The following is a 17,239-nucleotide window of genomic DNA, read 5'->3' on the forward strand; positions in this document are numbered from 1 at the left end:
ACATACCAGCCCAGAGGAACAGACTCCAGAGGCAGAGGTAGAGGCAGAAGACAAGGTCGTCGTGGTCCAAGACGTGATCCACAAGCTCCACTCGCCACATTGGCCTTAACCAACGATCCACAACCTGATCCAGAGTACGACAGATGTCTTTTGTGGACTTTGGACAGTGGCGCAACTTTACACGTTACCTACAGAAAGGAACTTTTCACAGAGATGCACGAGCCTGAATCTGATCTTCGGGAATTACATTCCTTCTCCAACCACCCTTGTAAGGTCATGGGAAAAGGAACTGTTTACGTTGAAGAGCTCGATACATTCATCCCTGATGTTTATTACATACCTTCAGCAACCAGTAATTTGCTTAGTCAGTGTCACTTGTCTAGAGTGTTCAAGTTCCAGGTTCACCACCTCGAGAAAGCAAGTTACATAGTTAAAGATGGAGATATTGTTGCTGAAACCATGCTAATTGGTGGTGTTTATTACTTAAAGCCAAAGCCTAAACCGCAAGCACAGGCAAGTATGCAAACTCCAAAAAGGGAAAGCACAGGCCCAGAGAGAGTTGGTTCAGAGAGAGATCCTGTTGCTACTCCAAAGGCTCCTAAAGCCAACAAACAGAAAATAAGGAAGCAGGTTGCTCAGAGCAAGCCTGAGGTTCCTCATGAAACTGTTAATGTTGAAAATTCACTAACTGGTAAACCTTTGCATTCCAGGTGTATCCACAAGTGGCATAGAAGATTGGGGCACGCCAGTTTCCGTGTTCTTAGAAAAATGCCGGAGTTCGCAAAAGGTTTGGATCTAAAGGGGTGTAAGGTGTTTTTGGATTGTGCAGTTTGCAGGAAAGCTAAATCCAAAGCAGCTGCCATTCCCAAACACGCTACACGCCTGTCAACACACATTTTTGATTTGGTACACACTGACATAGTAGGTCCTTTTCCACCAACAATTGGTGGTGGAAAGTATTTTCTGACAATTGTTGATAATCATTCTAGATATGGATTTGTATATCCTATGAAAGAGAAATCTGAGACCTTTCAGATCTTTAAACACTTTGCAGCATTTGTTTCTACCCAATACCAAGTTTGCATCGCCAGAATCCAAAGTGACCATGGTGCAGAATTCATGTCTCAGCGTTTCTAGGACTGGATGCGTAAGAATGGAATTCTTCATCAGACATCCGCTCCATACACTGGCTCATAACGGAGTCGCAGAACGGAGACAAGAGGTTCTACAAACCATGATGTGTTGTCTCCTAGAAGACGCCAATCTCAGTAACATATACTGGGGTGAAGCTATCAAATATGCAAATTACATTGTCAACCGTACTTGGAGCACTGTAATAAATCAAACTCCTTTCTTCATGATGTATGGCTACAAGCCCGATCTCAAGAACCTCCATATTTTTGGTTCATACGCTATGGTGAACATTCCCCTAGCTCAAAAAAGAAAAGGAGGACCAGTAGCAAAGAGACTGAGATTTATGGGTATTGATAATTCAAAATGGAGCAAAGTTATTGACCCTAAACATGTAATTGTGATTTCTCAATCTGCTAAATTTGAGGAAGATATTGACTGGTCCAGGATTCATTCCAATGATCCTGGAGTTTATTTCCCTAGAGATGATGTTGCAGATGCCACGCAGCCTGATGACCAAGATTCACAGGCAGATATTCCTTCTACCAGTTCTTCACAACCTGATGTTCCGTCTTTGCAAGCCACAGATGCTGATGCTAGCAACGAATGTGAGGACGAGGACAAAGAAGCAGAAGAAGAATGGACTGTTGTTCCGAGACGTTCCAAGAGGGTCACAAAAGGAATCCCTCCACAACGATATTTGTGGCAACTGACAAAAAACACCCTTTTCCTTTTATTTGCAATGTTACACTTCCTCCTGATACATTCACACAAATCAAGCAGCTTCCTGATTCAGAGCAAGAGAAATGGTATGAAGCAATGCAGGATGAAATGGACAGTTTAAAGAAACTTAATGAATTTACACCTGCAAAACCTCCAGCAAACAAAAAAGTCATTGGCACTCGATGGGTCTACAGAATCAAGAAGAAACCAAATGGTGAGTCATTGTACAAAGCCAGACTTGTAGCTCAGGGTTTCGCTCAACGTTATCCTGAGGACTACACAAACACTTACTCACCAACAGTCAGAACTGAGAGTGTAAAAATTGCTTTAACCACTGCAACTATTCTTGGTTTAGAAGTTTTCCAGTTTGATGTGGACACGGCTTATCTACATGCTGACCTAGATGAAGAGATCTACGTGAGAGGACCTCCAGGATTCCGATAGCAAGAAGGGGATACCTGGTTCCTGAACAAAAGTCTTTATGGTCTGAAACAGTCACGTTTAATGTGGTACTTATGTCTTACTGAGAAACTAAATTCAATGGGCTTTATTAAGTCCAAAACTGATGAATGCGTGTTCACAAAAAGATCTAACAATGCATATGAGATCATTCTTGTTTATGTTGATGATATTGTTTATATTGGTCCAAATAAGAAAATGAGTGAGATTTTTGCTAAAAGTTTGCAGAGATACTTCACATTGAAATCTTTAGGTCATATTAGCACTTACTTAGGTGTTCAGATTGACAAAACACAGAAGGGGTTTAGTCTTTCACAAGAGGAGAAAATTGATCACATTCTGCATCATTGCAACATGAAAGATGCTAACACAATAAAGACACCCATGCAAACAGATTTTCACAACTTAACACATGAACCAAGTCCTGAGTTCGAAGATCAAACACTATATCGTTCAGTCATTGGGTCACTGTTATACATTAGTAGTTGGACCAGAACCGACATTGCACTTAGTGTTAATCTCTTATCACGACACGTAGGTAAGGCAAAACAATTTCATTGGACATGCGTTAAGAAGTTATTGAAAATACCTGAAACACACTAAACACATGAAGTTATTGCTAGAACCAACACATACTGATTATGCAGAATTATGTTGTTATGCAGATTCTGATTGGGCAAGTGATAAGAAATCACGCAAAAGTACTTCAGGTGACATGATGTTCCTGAATGGATGTCCTGTTTACTGGCAAGTGAGAAAACAGAATTTTGTTTCTTGTTCATCTATTGAAGCTGAATATGCTTGTATTTCAGATGCATGCAATTCTCTAACATGGTTTGATGCTTTGATCGCAGATATCTGGACACGTCCGATTCGACCAATCACCGTGATGGAAGATAATGAATCGGTGGTTTATATTTCTGAGTCACATTTCACAGGTTCTAGGTCCAGACACATTGACATTCGTTATCAGAACACAAAGCAATTAGTTAAACAAGGTTTTGTTAAATTGCAATATGTATCTACACATGATCAAATTGCTGACATGCTCAACAAACCGCTTCCAGCAGCTCAACACGAGTATCTGCGGAAGAAGATGTGCCTTATTTGATGATTTGATTTCATCAACCCAACTAGCAAAAGAAGGGGTGTCACTGCGTTAATTGGTTTGTTAGCTGCGCTGAAAATTTACTGCGCAGGTCACAGTTCTTATCTGCAAGTGATTTAGTACGCATACTCCTTCACATTCCTTCCTTAACTTTTTCTTCTGATCTTCCGTTCGCCTGCTGAAGGAGGCAGGCACATAGCTTTGTCAAAATGTAATTAATTCAGTTAGCAAGTTTTGTATTTTTATTTTCTTTTATATTAAAAATGTTTTTATTAGATCTTGCTTCGGGTTTGTTTTTGCTTATTTCAAAAGTATGCTACTAGGGATGCCAAGATCCACACCTCCTTAATTCAGGGTGGAATTCACACCTTAGCAGGATCGGCCTCCGGTGATCAGCTGGTTCAGGCTGCAGGGATTGCCATAGCCTATTGCTGCCTCCGCACACCCCATTTTCGCCCTCCGCATTCCGTTTTCAGCCTCCGCATGCCTCATTTTTGGCCTCCGTGCGCCCCATTTTCCACCCATTCCGCGCAGCGGGGATCGGAATGGGTGGAAAATGGGGTGCACGGAGGCTGAAAAAGGGGCACGCAGAGGCCCAAAATGGCATGCAGAGGGCGAAATGGGGGCACAGAGATGGCAATAGGCAATGGCAATCCCTGTAGCCTGAAATAGCTGGTGGTCGGGTGGCCGATCCAACTGACAATCAGCTGCTTGCGCTAATCAGATTGTGCTGAAGCTGAAACAGGCTGTTTGCTGTTTGCTGCAAGGAGGCAAATTGCTGGGAGGCAGAGGCCAAAGGGTGGGGGGCAGCGGGTGGCTGGGGCTACATTCAGTGTATAAGACTCACCCAAATTTTCACCCTCTTTTAGGGCAAAAAAGTGCGTCCTATACTCCAAAAATATGGTAACTCTTGAGCAAGCGAAAATTAGCTCTTTGGATCCCAGCTAATATTTCTCATAAGGATCAAAGGTAATAGATAATTAGAGTCATACTTTTAGTTGCTCATCTTTTTTTGGCTAGTGTGTCAAATCTAAAGAATTCAGTACATTTACCACAATGTTTGCTATTAAAATGTTATTAGTGGTGCATAAATGCTACAATTCATAACACTGTACTTCCCCTTATCTCTAAATGTTGAATAAAATTTAAATATTTAAATTACTGGTTTCAATGTAGAGATTAATAACTGTTTAAGAATAGATCCTGTGTCTTGAATTAGGATGAATTAAGATATAAGATTTGTAACAAATATTATCATATTTAATGTTTACATAGAAATTAAAAGTTTATGTTAACACAGTATATTTCTAAAATGCAGTATTTGCTCTGTAGATCACTTACCTCTCCTAGAAAGAGAATAAACTGTGTTTGCCGATTGTCATATACACACTACTACAATGTAGTGGACAAAATTATCTGGGATGTTCCTCAGATCAATTTCACATGTGGCCATCTGATTTTTAACAAATGAATAAAGATGGCCAAATTGAATACATACAGTATGTCTCACAAAGTAAAGAAACAAAAGGTTTTCCTCTTCACTAGAATACTTTGCATTGTTTTATTGTACAAAGTACACTTCCTGTGCTAGTTCTCCACCTTGGAATACTTACAGAAATCAAGACTGAATACATGATTTCCTGCTCTGTAATACACTTTTACTAGCCCACTTCTTATCTTGAAGAGTATGTAAACATAAGTGTAGTTCTAGGCATCTATGTAACATTACTTCAGAATTCCTCCATGTTTGTTGAAACATTTGGGGTTGCTGGATTTGTATCTTGAGAAATGGCTGCTACTGTGACAATCCTTGGAGATCCAAGAACCTCAGTAACTGAAGGGTCCAATTCACCTGTGGTAACAATAGCAAGGGCTGTTCCTCCACTTTTCTTGTTCTGATGTGTTTTGACATGCTTGGAGAGATGATCACTTCGCATAAATCTTTTAGAACACTCTGGACATTCAAATCTTTTCTCACCTGTCAAGAAATGTTAACATCATGGGCAATTATGTATGTATAATCTATAGTACAGTGCCATGACTTTAACAATTTTTCTTGTATTTCTATTTTGCCTTCCTAAATTATAGCAATTCTGAAGCTTTAATTAATTCCTTACTTTGAATCTTTAAGTAAACCTTCACTTTAAAATCCCAATGAGGGGGGAAGAGGTATCTATTAAAACCAAGTGCTGGTTAAAGAGCTAACTGGATTTTCTGAGGGGAGGGAAGGAAAAGTGCTGGGAAAAAGAGAGGATGTGTGGGCTGCTGGAATATGGGGCCAAAGGGTTTGTAGGGAAGGTGGTGTCTCTTGCAAAGATGTTCAATTTAGATGATTGAGTTTTTGTCCATCAAATGCAAAGTCTGCCAGTTTTATTAAATTGAGAGTTTACTGTATTAAACATATATTCAAGTGTTTCTCAGTGAAATAATTGTTTATATTTAAAGTGTAGTTAAATACACTGAAAAGTTTAAGTATACTGAAATACTTGTATACATTTAATGCATTTAACAGAAGAGCTTGCTAGACTTGCTTAAGTCCTTTCTTGCTTTTCTTATGACCAATTAAGTAGCTTTATATTTATGTATTTTAAGGTATTTCTATGGTGTTTGTCATATACAACAATGAACACAAGCAAGCATAAATTAAGGACATCCTATATGAACACCAAAGCATATAAAATGTCTTCCACATGTACCTTAACTGAAATGAAAGCCACTGAATGTCTCTTTTTGGAGTGAAATGATTTTAAAATATAAGCACCACAACTAACAGAGCCAAAGATTGTATTTTTTATTGTTGTTCAGATAACATCTTTAGGAGATACAGGATTTTTTTTGGTACAATCCCAAAGGCCTCTAACAATAATTGCAATAGTGGAGCAGATGTATACAGAAGAAGACAATTCAAGGGGATCCTGGTTCATTTATAGTCTTCAAGGTTAATACTACACTTCTGAACCATTAATAATCAGTAGCCAGTGTAATTCTTTTCATAACATAATACTGTATGATAGCACAGGGCTCCCCAACCCCCAGCCCATAGACCACTACTGGTCTGCAGCATGTTAGGAACTAGGCTGCACAAGCAAGCAAAGCTTCATCTGTGCGTGCGCATGAAATCACAGAAAAACACAACCCACCCCGGTCCATGGAAAAATGGTTTTCCCCCAAACTGGTCCCTGGTACAAAAAAGGTTGGGGGACGCTGTGATAGCAGCTAGGTATGCTGTACAGTAACCCTCTTGTTCACTAGCAGTGCATAAGGGTAGCACTAAATTAGTAAATTATAATTACACAGACATGATATTATCAATGCAACTACAACTGCAATACCATTAAAAGTCATAAAGTATACCATCAGAGCTACTTGGGGCTCCAGTAAAATGTTTATTCTATCTCCAACTCCATTCCTGTTTCTCTAGAGAAAGATCAATATCCAGAATAGGGAATTATCTATATCCTAGATCAGGAATTGCCAGGCCACAGAAACTCTGTTACCAGTATTTCTGTTACCAGAGCCGTGGTGGTGCAATGGTTAGAATGCAGTATTGCAGGCTAATTCTGCTGACTGCCAGCAGTTCGGTGTTCGAGTCTCACCAGCTCAAGGTTGACTCAGCCTTCCATCCCTTCCAAGGTCCTGGATGAGGACCCGGATTGTTGGGGGCAATATGCTGACTCTGTAAACCACTTAGAGAGGGCTGTAAAGCACTGTGAAGCAGTATATAAGTCTAAGTGCTATTGCTATTTATGCTAACTAGATTTCATTGAGCTTGTCATTGTGTCCTGATTCAGTTACCTCTTACAAACTGAGCTGTATTTGAGAAACATGCTGATGACATTATTCTCCAAATTGCCTAAGAAATAATCTTAGCAGCATCAGAAATAAAATGGCACCATGTGATTTTCTGTGTAATACAACAGCCAGGGGACAAAAACATTTACTCTTGAGTGACCAGCCATGCAAATAGGAGTGCAACCATGATATACTGTATTGGTTTTTTCCTCATTCACAAGGATGACCAGTCAACAGTGCTAAAAAGCAAGTATAATTATTGCGAAAAGCTACCAAGAAAGTGAGCAATAATAACACTTACTATCCCTTACGAGATGATACCCATCATAATGGTGGTACAGAGGTGGGTTCCTCCCGGTATGGTCCAGCAGAAGAGGTAGTGAAAATCTGGCGTACTGGACCGGTAGAAATGGTGGCCTGGCAATGCCCCCAAACCTTCGTCAGAAGTTTCTTTGTTTTTAAAGCCATTTTTCCCTGCCCATTCAGGCAAGGGAAAAGAGGCTTTTAAAACTAAAAGAGACAGAGAGAGAGAGGGAGGGAGGGAGGGAGGAAAGAAGGAAGGGAAGAGAGAAAGAAAGAAAAAGAAAGAAGGAAACTCACTTTTTATCCAGGAGATTCAGCAAAGGAGAAAAACAAATGGCTGTCACTTTAAATCGGAACTGAGCATGCCTGGCTGTGGAATTCTGGGAGTTGAAGTCCACAAGTCTTAATGCTGCAAACTTTAAATTGAAACCTGCTTTAAATTGAAAAGCTGCTCAAAAGGAAGTTTGCAAAGTGGCATTCAGCAGTTTGTTTCCAGGTCAACTGAACAACAAACTGGATAAAAGGTAGGATTCTTATATGGTTCTATGTTTTTGAAGTTTTGGAGTTTGTGCAATATGGGCTTTGTGTTTCTAAAAGGGTTTGGATCATTCCCTGCTTGTGAATGGAGCCAAACTTTCTATAGGCTCATTATCTAATTATCTCTATCTGGCAGGAAAGTGGAATGAGCCTTTCTGGGAGTAATAATGTCAACTTGTAAAGCGTTGCCATGACTATTATCAGGTTGGCATTGGGGAGGATTCCATGCATACCTTCAGCCAGAGTTGGATCTCATATTTCTACAACCTAGTTGGTGGATATGATTTATGACACAGACAGAAGGGAGGGGATAGAGGGGTAAAGTTCAAACGCAATTAAGCGGATATCAGTTTCGGCTCTGCAGAAGAACATGCCAGAATGTTGATCCTAATAAATGAATGGATTTCTTTTGAACTTTGTCTCGAAGCTCGTAAATTAATTAGGTCATCTTCTGGGAACTTCCCAAATATTTTATTTTGTGTGGGGGGGCGGGTTGGTTGCTTCCCACAGAGGGAAGGGAGAAAGAGAGAAAGAAAGAAAGAAAGAAAGAAAGAAAGAAAGAAAGAAAGAAAGAAAGAAAGAAAGAAAGAAAAGCAGCACAGCAATTTAGGGCTAGAAGGCTACTCAGAGGTCATCTAGTCCATCCCCCTGCTGCAGCAGGAAACCTTACATTGTCTGGATTATTTTGGTGCCTCTAACAGAGAGAAAAATTGCCAGAAAGGAGAAGGAGTTTACTAGGACAAGGCTGCCATGCAGAGGAAGGCAGAGATCATCCTTGACTTATGACTACAATTGAGCCCAAAATTTTGGTTGATAAGCAAGAGTGTTGTTAAGTGAGCTTCACCACATTTTACCCAATCCTTGATATCTCCTGGTGAGTGACATCAAGTGGGCCACGCCCACCCAGTCACATGACCACCAAGCCATGCCCACAAAATAGGCCACGCCCACAGAATAGGTAGTAAAAATTTTTGAAACCTACCCATGGGTGGTACAGTGGTTAGAATGCAGTATTGCAGGCTAATTCTGCTGACTGCTGATTGCCAGCAATTTACCAGCAGTTCGATTCTCACTCAGCCTTCCATCCTTCCGAGGTTGGTAAAATGAGAACCCAGATTGTTGGGGCCAACATACTGACTCTGTAAACTGCTTAGAGAGGGCTGTAAAATACTGTGAAGCGGTATATAAGTCTAAGTGCTATTGCTATAGTGAAAAAGTCCCAATATAAGATCTTGACTCTAACTGAAGTGGATTCTAAAATACTGGTTTTCTCCAAGAGTATTTCAGTTGGTCCACCACTACTTTTTGAGTATCTTCTCAAGCATATAAATGCAACAACTAAACAATCATGATTCAATATGACCTTTTAATGGTTAAGATGTGCATTCATTCAGTTAGCTTCCGATTTATATCTTGTGGATCTAGTCAAAGAGTACTCTTCATATAATGTTTCCCTGCATTTTAAGAAATGAATTTGAAATTATGTCTTAAAACAGGGGTCCCCAACCCCTGGGCCGCGGCCTGTTTGGAATTGGGTCATGCAAGTGGCTGGCCAGAGTGCGTGTGCGCACACATGGACAGCTCAACTTGCGCAAGTGGTGGGCTAGTGGGCACTCGTGTGCACTGGCCCGCTGCTTGTGCAAATTGAGCTCCCCCCAGCCAGGCCACCAAGCCGCAAAGGTTGGGGACTGCTGTCTTAAAAATCAACATGGAAAGGAACACTAATGCCTAAAAAGATAAAATCCTTTAAATTGCTCTTACTATTCAGAGTAAATTATGCTGTACAATTATCAGCTAATTCTAAATTTTTCAAGTACAAACTGAAAACAGATTCACCAAGTAGCATACAAGGGATTGATCCCCCAAACTACTCACTTTATCTCAGGGATAGAGAACTGAGAAATTATGATTATTCAGAAAATGCAAAAATAAATACAGACTGGTTGATGCTGGACTAATTTTCCACATTCTGAATTGCACACCTCCCTCAACGATGTGTATTCCAATTATTTTTAAACAGTAATATAGCTTTCATTTACAATAATCTAGAAAACCAAGCTCAATAAGGTCTCTGAAGGATTAATCCCTAAATTCCTACTGAAGGGAACATTTTTACATTTTATATACTTTTAAAAGTCAGAACACTAAAATGTAAATGAACTTTATTTTTTACATTCTTATACAAACTGTTCTCTTACCTGTATGGGTTCGCCTATGTCTCTGCAATTCATCACTCCTGGTAAATCTTTTCCCACAGAAGATCCAATTGCATACAAATGGCCTTTCTCCTGTATGCCAGCGAAGATGTGCCCGGAGATGAGATGTTTTCCCATATACTTTACCACAGCCTTCAATATGGCAGATATGTTGCTTCTTTTTTCCTGGTTCATTGCTGCCTCTATCAAATACAAACTACTATTAGTTAAAATCAGAACAATTTCAAATAAGGACTATGTTAATAAAACATCATTAAAGATATAACAAATATGAAAGCAAAATAAATACTTTGTCCCTAAGAAACCTGATATTTAATAGTAATTATGGCAATTACCTTCCATCTCCTTCTCTACAATTAGGGCAAGTACAAGCAACTCTTCTTAATCTTTTGCCAGGCTGCACTTCTTGATCAGATGCTTGCTGAGCTTGTTGCAGCTGCATTTGACTTATCTGATCAGGACTAACTGCACCCATTGCCGTATTAGCTATTCCTCCAACCGCTACAGTTATAGGAGCTAGTGTTGCTTGCTGTACTTTAACTCCTCCATCCTGTCCTTGTTGGTGACCTGGAAAATCAGAAAAATCTTAATTTCTACATCTTAACACAGTAACATATTTTTGCATCCTATTTACTACATGACAGATGGAGAAAGACACAGTTAACTATTTCTTTTATATACCATTGCAATCTGATTACTGGCAGTTTACAATAGTAAAACTAAGGCAACAATAGAGATGGTGTGCACTCATCATCCCAAAATGGTATCTCAGAAAGCTATGTTTTTACTAGATTCAAGAAGAATGTCACTAATTTAAAAAAAAAAAGGGGGGGGGGGCTGCAAGAAAAAAACATTGGCTGTAAATTGATTCATTTAATCTCTCAGTAACAAGAAATGGTTAACATTCTGTTCAGCAGGCATATTACAACAGTGAGTTGATCCATATAGAAGAGTCAATTCTATACATATGCAAAAGCAAGCCATATAAATAAATACTTCTTGTATGCATAGTTTAAAGGGAGGGGTGCTAGTCCTTCCAATTGTATTAAACCCAAAGTTCTTTACATTAAATATGAAGTTATTAACCACTCAAACATACACTATGCCAACTACAAATATATAGTAACTGTGCAGGAATAAAATTCAGGAATTCATCTTTTTTTTATATTGTTTTTTTATTTTATGTTGTTTATACATATCAAAGTGTGAATGGTGTGATACCTGAGTATCATACATTTCAATACAAATAAACATAATATCATTATTCATTACAATCACAACCATTTAAAACATTCAAAATATATCTATTTCATGGTTTTCTTATATCATCATTTAAATTCTAATTTTCCAATTAAAACTTAATTCTTATTCATACATCTATTCATGTTCTTTCCAATCCTCTAATCCATATAATTCTAAGGTGGCATATTACTATCTTGGTTACACACTGCATAGTAAAACCATTGCAAGAAAAGGTGGCTGCAAAATGTGAATACATTAGGGTCATAAAACTGGCTGTATTTACAAAAGCAAGCCTGTACAAATATAACAATGTTGCAAATAATAGTGTATATATTTTACTAACAATTTATTAATAAATGGGACCACATATTTGCAAGGTGAGTCATGAGAACTTTCTAGAAAACGCAACTCATTTCAAGAAATTAAATCAAGTAATATGGCTTCCTAGAAGCATGCCGAACTTTTCTGACTCAATTATTCAAACTAATGTAGAAATTCAAGTCAAAGTACTGAATAGGGTTGACATGTATTTTCTGAATTTACTGTCAAACTGATTTAAGGTATCAAATTGATTCAACGAGTTTATTCAAGTTGCTATTTTGCAAAATCTATTAAACCAGAGACACAACAGAATTCCTATAAAACCAAAACCTGTCACTCTTTGGGTGGGATTTTTTTTTCCATTGAGTAAATTCTGAGAAGGTCAAACAATTTTCATTGTCTCCTAAAATAGGCACAGCAGAGCAAGATGTATCAATATACAGACAAATCATTTTTAAAAAACTCCATGTTTATACTGCAAATACTACAAGAATGGCAAGGATTCTCAGTTCTCATTATTTTCCACCTTGAATACAAGGTATGTATGTTACCATAGTTTTAGCAAAATGTAAGAGATACATACTACAGCAAGTATAGTATCATATCAAAATAGAAAATGCTGCTTGCAAACAACTAATAGTTCTCAGGCACAATTCATATTTCTGGTTCTGGCCAAATAAAGCCTTAAATAGCTTTAAACCAAGCCATCTCAACTCCAGTATGAGAAAATGCAGTTCTTGCCCTCAAAACTATATAGTATTTTCAGTAGCGACCATGGTGACCTACCAGTAGTATTCTTTTGGTCTGCTGCCGATTCTCTATTTGTACTTGAGAGTTGTTTTCCAAGTCAGAAGAAACTTCCCTGGTAAAGGGAAAGCTCTGGAAATTAACCCTTTTGTTCCCCCCGATGGCTGAATGCTCTTGGAGAGCTTCTTGAAGAAGTAATTGGGTGAGCCTCTGGCTGGGGCGGGACAAGAGCATGTGCGCTAAGGAAGAACCAGCCTTTTAAAGCGGACAATAAAGTCTGCCGCCGTCTCTTAGAACACTAGCTTTCTGCACATTTACTGTCAACGTTCTGACTGATGAACACAACCAAAAGCAAGGACGGCTAAGAGGATCCAATCTATTAATGCAAAACTTTAATTAGTACATCATATTGGCAAAGATGAGTGCAAAAACTATTTCCTGTGCAAACATAGCTAAAGTTCAAGTTCTCCCTGCCCCCTATTTGGCCAGGTCACAGTCTAATGGAGACTTCTAGTTGTCAGCGTTCCGACTAATGCATCAGCTAAAAGCAGAACTCCAAGGTAGGTAGATTCCTCAAAGAACATGTTTATTGGATACATCATATCGGCACAGCTAGTGAAAACCAACTCTAAAAGTTCCTGCAGTTTTCCCCCGAATTAAAAGAGCAGATATTTCCCTATTTTGGTTACATCACATCCTACTCCTTACTATCCCCCTCCCATTTTCCCGCTATAGAAACAGCATAGTAGATAGAAGTGTAGCTGGCAAAAGATCCCAAAAGGAACCTGGCTGCAGGTCTGACAATTAGTACATTCTGCTACCCCATTGGTACTCGGATGAAAAGCTAACCTAAGCCCCTGGGAGGACCCAATGGATTTGATAAACTCCCTCCAAAATGTGGCTGTGAATTGCATCCCCCGGTCTGACATGATTCTCCTAGGAACCCCATGCAGCCTGTAAATGTGCTTCACAAATAGTTGTCAGCCATGGCTCCATCTTTGGTCAGACTTTACAGGGCTGCCACAGTGGGAATGGGAGAGTAGCAAAGGGAGTATAGTCATAACAACATTCTTTCACATGAAATCAAGGACGTCAGCTGGCACCTGGAGGGGGCGCCAAGGAGTAGGGCCTTCTCTGTGATGGGCCCAACCCTCTGGAATGACCTCCCCCCCGACATTAGAACCACCACCGACTTCCGCTCCTTCCGACAAAAATTGAAGACACACCTGTTCCGATTGGCTGGCCTGGCATAATCATAACTGCTACCTCCTGGCAAACATATTTTTAACTGGTATTTTAGGGGAATTGTTTTTAAATTTAATTTTATGGGATATTTGTAGGGGTTTTAAACTATTTACTCAGCTGTACAGTTCTGTCAAACCTTTTTTATCCTCCTTCGTATCTATTTATCTATTTAATAATTTTAATTGCTTAATTTTATAGTTATTTATATGATGTATTTCCGATATGGACTGTACACCGCCCAGAGTCCCTTTCGGGAGAGGGGGCGGTCTATAAGCGCTCAGTAAATAAATAAATAAATAAATAAATAAATAAATAAGGGGAGTGACTGAAATTTGGCGGCAGCTGAGACAGGGTATTGATTGGGCCATGATGTGAATGTCACTGGACAGGGCAGGGTGTGTGTTTTAGTGTGGGTGGGGGAAAACGCAGGATTTTAGATTCAGGTTTTTCCCAGATGTGCCAATATGGCTTCTCAAATAAAATCTTACTTTGATGGACTTTATCTCAGAGTTCTGAATTGCTATGAGGAACGCTGACATTAACCTGAATCTGCTTTTAAAAGGAAAAAAATATCAAGTGGCTTCCCACAAAGTGCTGTCACTGTCCATGGTCCTGAGCCCCGGCCGCACCCCAATCTACTGGGGAGCGCAAACACTTAGGTTAGATGGAGCAAAGAACGGCAACCCCTGAGGGAGCCACTGGGTCAATTTCAGAGGATGTTTGTGGGACCATCTGCTATCCATCGGCTGCTGCGGTCACCGAAGCCGAAGCAGCCAGCGCTGTGGCAGTCCCAAAAAACCAGCCCAGTCCTGACGGACAAGGAAACTGGATCAGCAGCCCCACTAGGATTGGAAGCTGCAGTGATGACCCAAGTGCCTAGAGCAGTGGTCGGCAAGCCGCGGCTCGCGAGCCACATGCGGCTCTTTACACACTTTAATGCGGCTCTTCTGTGTGCCGGGCACCCGCTCCCCTCCCTCCTCTCGGGCGGCCGCCCCAAAAGTCAGGACTCTGCAGCTAGCCTCTGTAATTGCGCCGCTGCTCCATGCCGTGGAAAACATAGGCGCAATTACAGCCTGGAGCATGGAGCAGCGGCGAGCGATTATTCCGGAGGCCATCAGTGGGGGGGCAGGGTCCCCCCTCGCGTTCCTCATCTTCCCGGATGGCCCCCGGAATCATCGCTCGCTGCGCAGAATCTCGCCGCTGCTCTACGCCGTGGAAAACAGGCGCGCGTGCACAGCTCAGAAAATTACAGCCTCGGAGACTTCGTAACGGCGGGAACTTGTTGTCACTCGCCCGGGCTTTTGCAGAAGCTTCCCTCCGAAGCGTTCCGAGGGAGGAAGGGCCAGTTGGGAAAGGGGCTTTGCTCCTGCTCCGGGCTGTAAGCTTCCCTCCGAAGTCTTGGGATGTTCTGAGGAGCCCCCCAAGGCAAAACGCCGCTGCCAGGTAGTTAAAAGTACCTCTCTGATTCTGTCAGACTCTGTCAGTCTCTCTCTGATTCCCTCTCTCACTCCCTCTCTCTGTTCCTCTCTCTGTCTGTCTGTCTGTCTCACTCACACACACACACACACTGTGGTCACCTTGTTGAGTGTTCCAATCACATTTGAAACACTCAACAACTGGCCTTCATTTATGGTATTTTGCAGCATTCTGCAGTCATAGGACAGAGGGAGAGACAGAGACAGACACACACACACAGAGTGAGTGAGAGACAGACAGACAGACACACAGACAGAGTGACAGAGATGGGGGAAGGAGGAGAGAGAGACAGAGATACAGAGAGAGAGACAGACCATAGACACCCAGAGAAAATGACAGAGGGAGACAGAGAGGGAGGGAGGGAGAGAGAGACAAAGAGCCAGAGAGTGAGAGAGAAAGAAAAAGAAAAAAAAGAAAGAAAGTGGGAGAGAGAGATGAAATTAAAAACAACAACATACAAACCTGACTTACTCAAACTATCCAAGGAAATGCAAGGCCAATGTTCACATTAGTGGTTGTGACTTTGTCAGTCATTGTCAGGATGTAATTTTCTCTACATTGTAAGGCAAATTTTACGGAATTTAACGTTATCGATAAATAATATCGTTCTAAAGTTTTTGTTTTATTAGTTGTGTTATTTGTATCCTCCCGACCTATGTGGATAGTTGCATGCAGAATATTCTCAATAAAAACTTATTGAAACTAAAAACAGTGTACCATCCTATGTATTTTCGGTTTTAAAAATGTGGCTCTCAAAATAAATTTCAATCGTGGTTTTGGCGAGATTTGGCTCAGTTGAAAAAAAAGGTTGCCCACCACTGTGTTAGGGTAAAATGGAGACTAATAGAGGATTGAATTTATACTTTAAAGCGTATGATTCTTCCACCCCACACCCCTCGTTTTTTTCTATATTCTCTCCTCTGAGATAGAAGTTTCTTCTCTCCTTTTTTTTTTTTTTTGGCTGTTCCTCTTTGGATTATTTGAGGGTGTGTTCTTTTTTTCTCTATATTTTTGTCGTGCAATTAGCAATGGATTAAGGTGAGAAGAACCTGAAGAAGATTGCATTTGGATTACATTTTTATTTTCTTTTTGGTTATTATATTATCTGTTTTCCTTTTTTCTTGGAGAATATGTTTTAATTTTATTTTATTTTATTTTGGGGGGGGGGGGGTTCTCTTTTTGCTTTGCTTGATTTTTTGATATTGTCCTCCCAACAGGGCAGTTTAAATATCTGGATTACAAATCGAGTGGATTATAAATTGCAAGATAACACCAGGACAATGCAAGATGAAGAAAACAACAACACACACACACCTTCAACACCTGCTGCGACAGCTAGCTCAGCGACATAGAAAACATTGGACAACATGGCACTTCAAGAGAAAACTAATACTATGCAACAGGAGTTAAAAAAAAGATGATACAAACGTTACATGAAGATTTCAAACAAAAGATAGGCAACCTGGGTGAGAGAATGGGGAAAGTGGAAGAGGAGCTAAAAGATGTTAAAGGGATGATGGAAAAAAGTGAACAAAGAATAAAAAAGGTGGAAGAAAAGGCATAGTCAACAGAGAGAAGAGTGGAAGAGTTAGACTATAAAGACAACAGGTAGAAACCAGAAAACACGGGGAAAAAGCAATTATTGCCTTAGAAATGGATAGAGCAGATTATTATCTTAGATTTCAAAATATGGAAGAAGAGAAAGGGGAACATCTGGCTGAGATAATGACAGAGTGGCTGGCGGAAGCAATGGAAGAAACTAAAGAACAGATATTAAGCGAGATCGATGAAATATTTAGAGTACACACCAGATATGCAATGAGACATAATTTACCCAGGGAGGTACATGCAAGATTTACCAAGAAAGCAATAAGAACAGAGATCCTGTAGACAGTAAGAAATAATGCAATAAAATAAAAAGGGAGAGAAATAGTGGTAG

The 17,239-nt window shown here is 40.1% G+C and overlaps 1 protein-coding gene across 3 annotated transcripts in view; it reads right to left on the reverse strand.

The window, feature by feature from the left end:
* Positions 1–4,205: 4,205 nt before the first annotated feature.
* The window catches only part of LOC309400334 (transcription factor Sp4-like), a 126,635-nt gene continuing 113,601 nt past the window's right edge, over positions 4,206–17,239 (reverse strand). Inside the window, exons 4-6 of one of the 3 annotated variants that reach the window (XM_081968755.1) lie at positions 10,605–10,836; positions 10,252–10,465; positions 4,206–5,399 (exon numbers count right to left, since the gene is read on the reverse strand). In XM_081968755.1, coding sequence (XP_081824881.1) covers positions 5,217–5,399; positions 10,252–10,465; positions 10,605–10,836 — 629 coding nt within the window. In that variant the 3' untranslated portion in view covers positions 4,206–5,216. The remainder of the gene's footprint in view (positions 5,400–10,251; positions 10,466–10,604; positions 10,837–17,239) is intronic. The other 2 variants (XM_081968757.1, XM_081968754.1) reach the window with 2 other exon arrangements.

The sequence above is a fragment of the Natrix helvetica genome, assembly GCF_964273705.1.
Source record: "Natrix helvetica genome assembly, chromosome: W".
NCBI lineage: Eukaryota > Metazoa > Chordata > Lepidosauria > Squamata > Natricidae > Natrix > Natrix helvetica.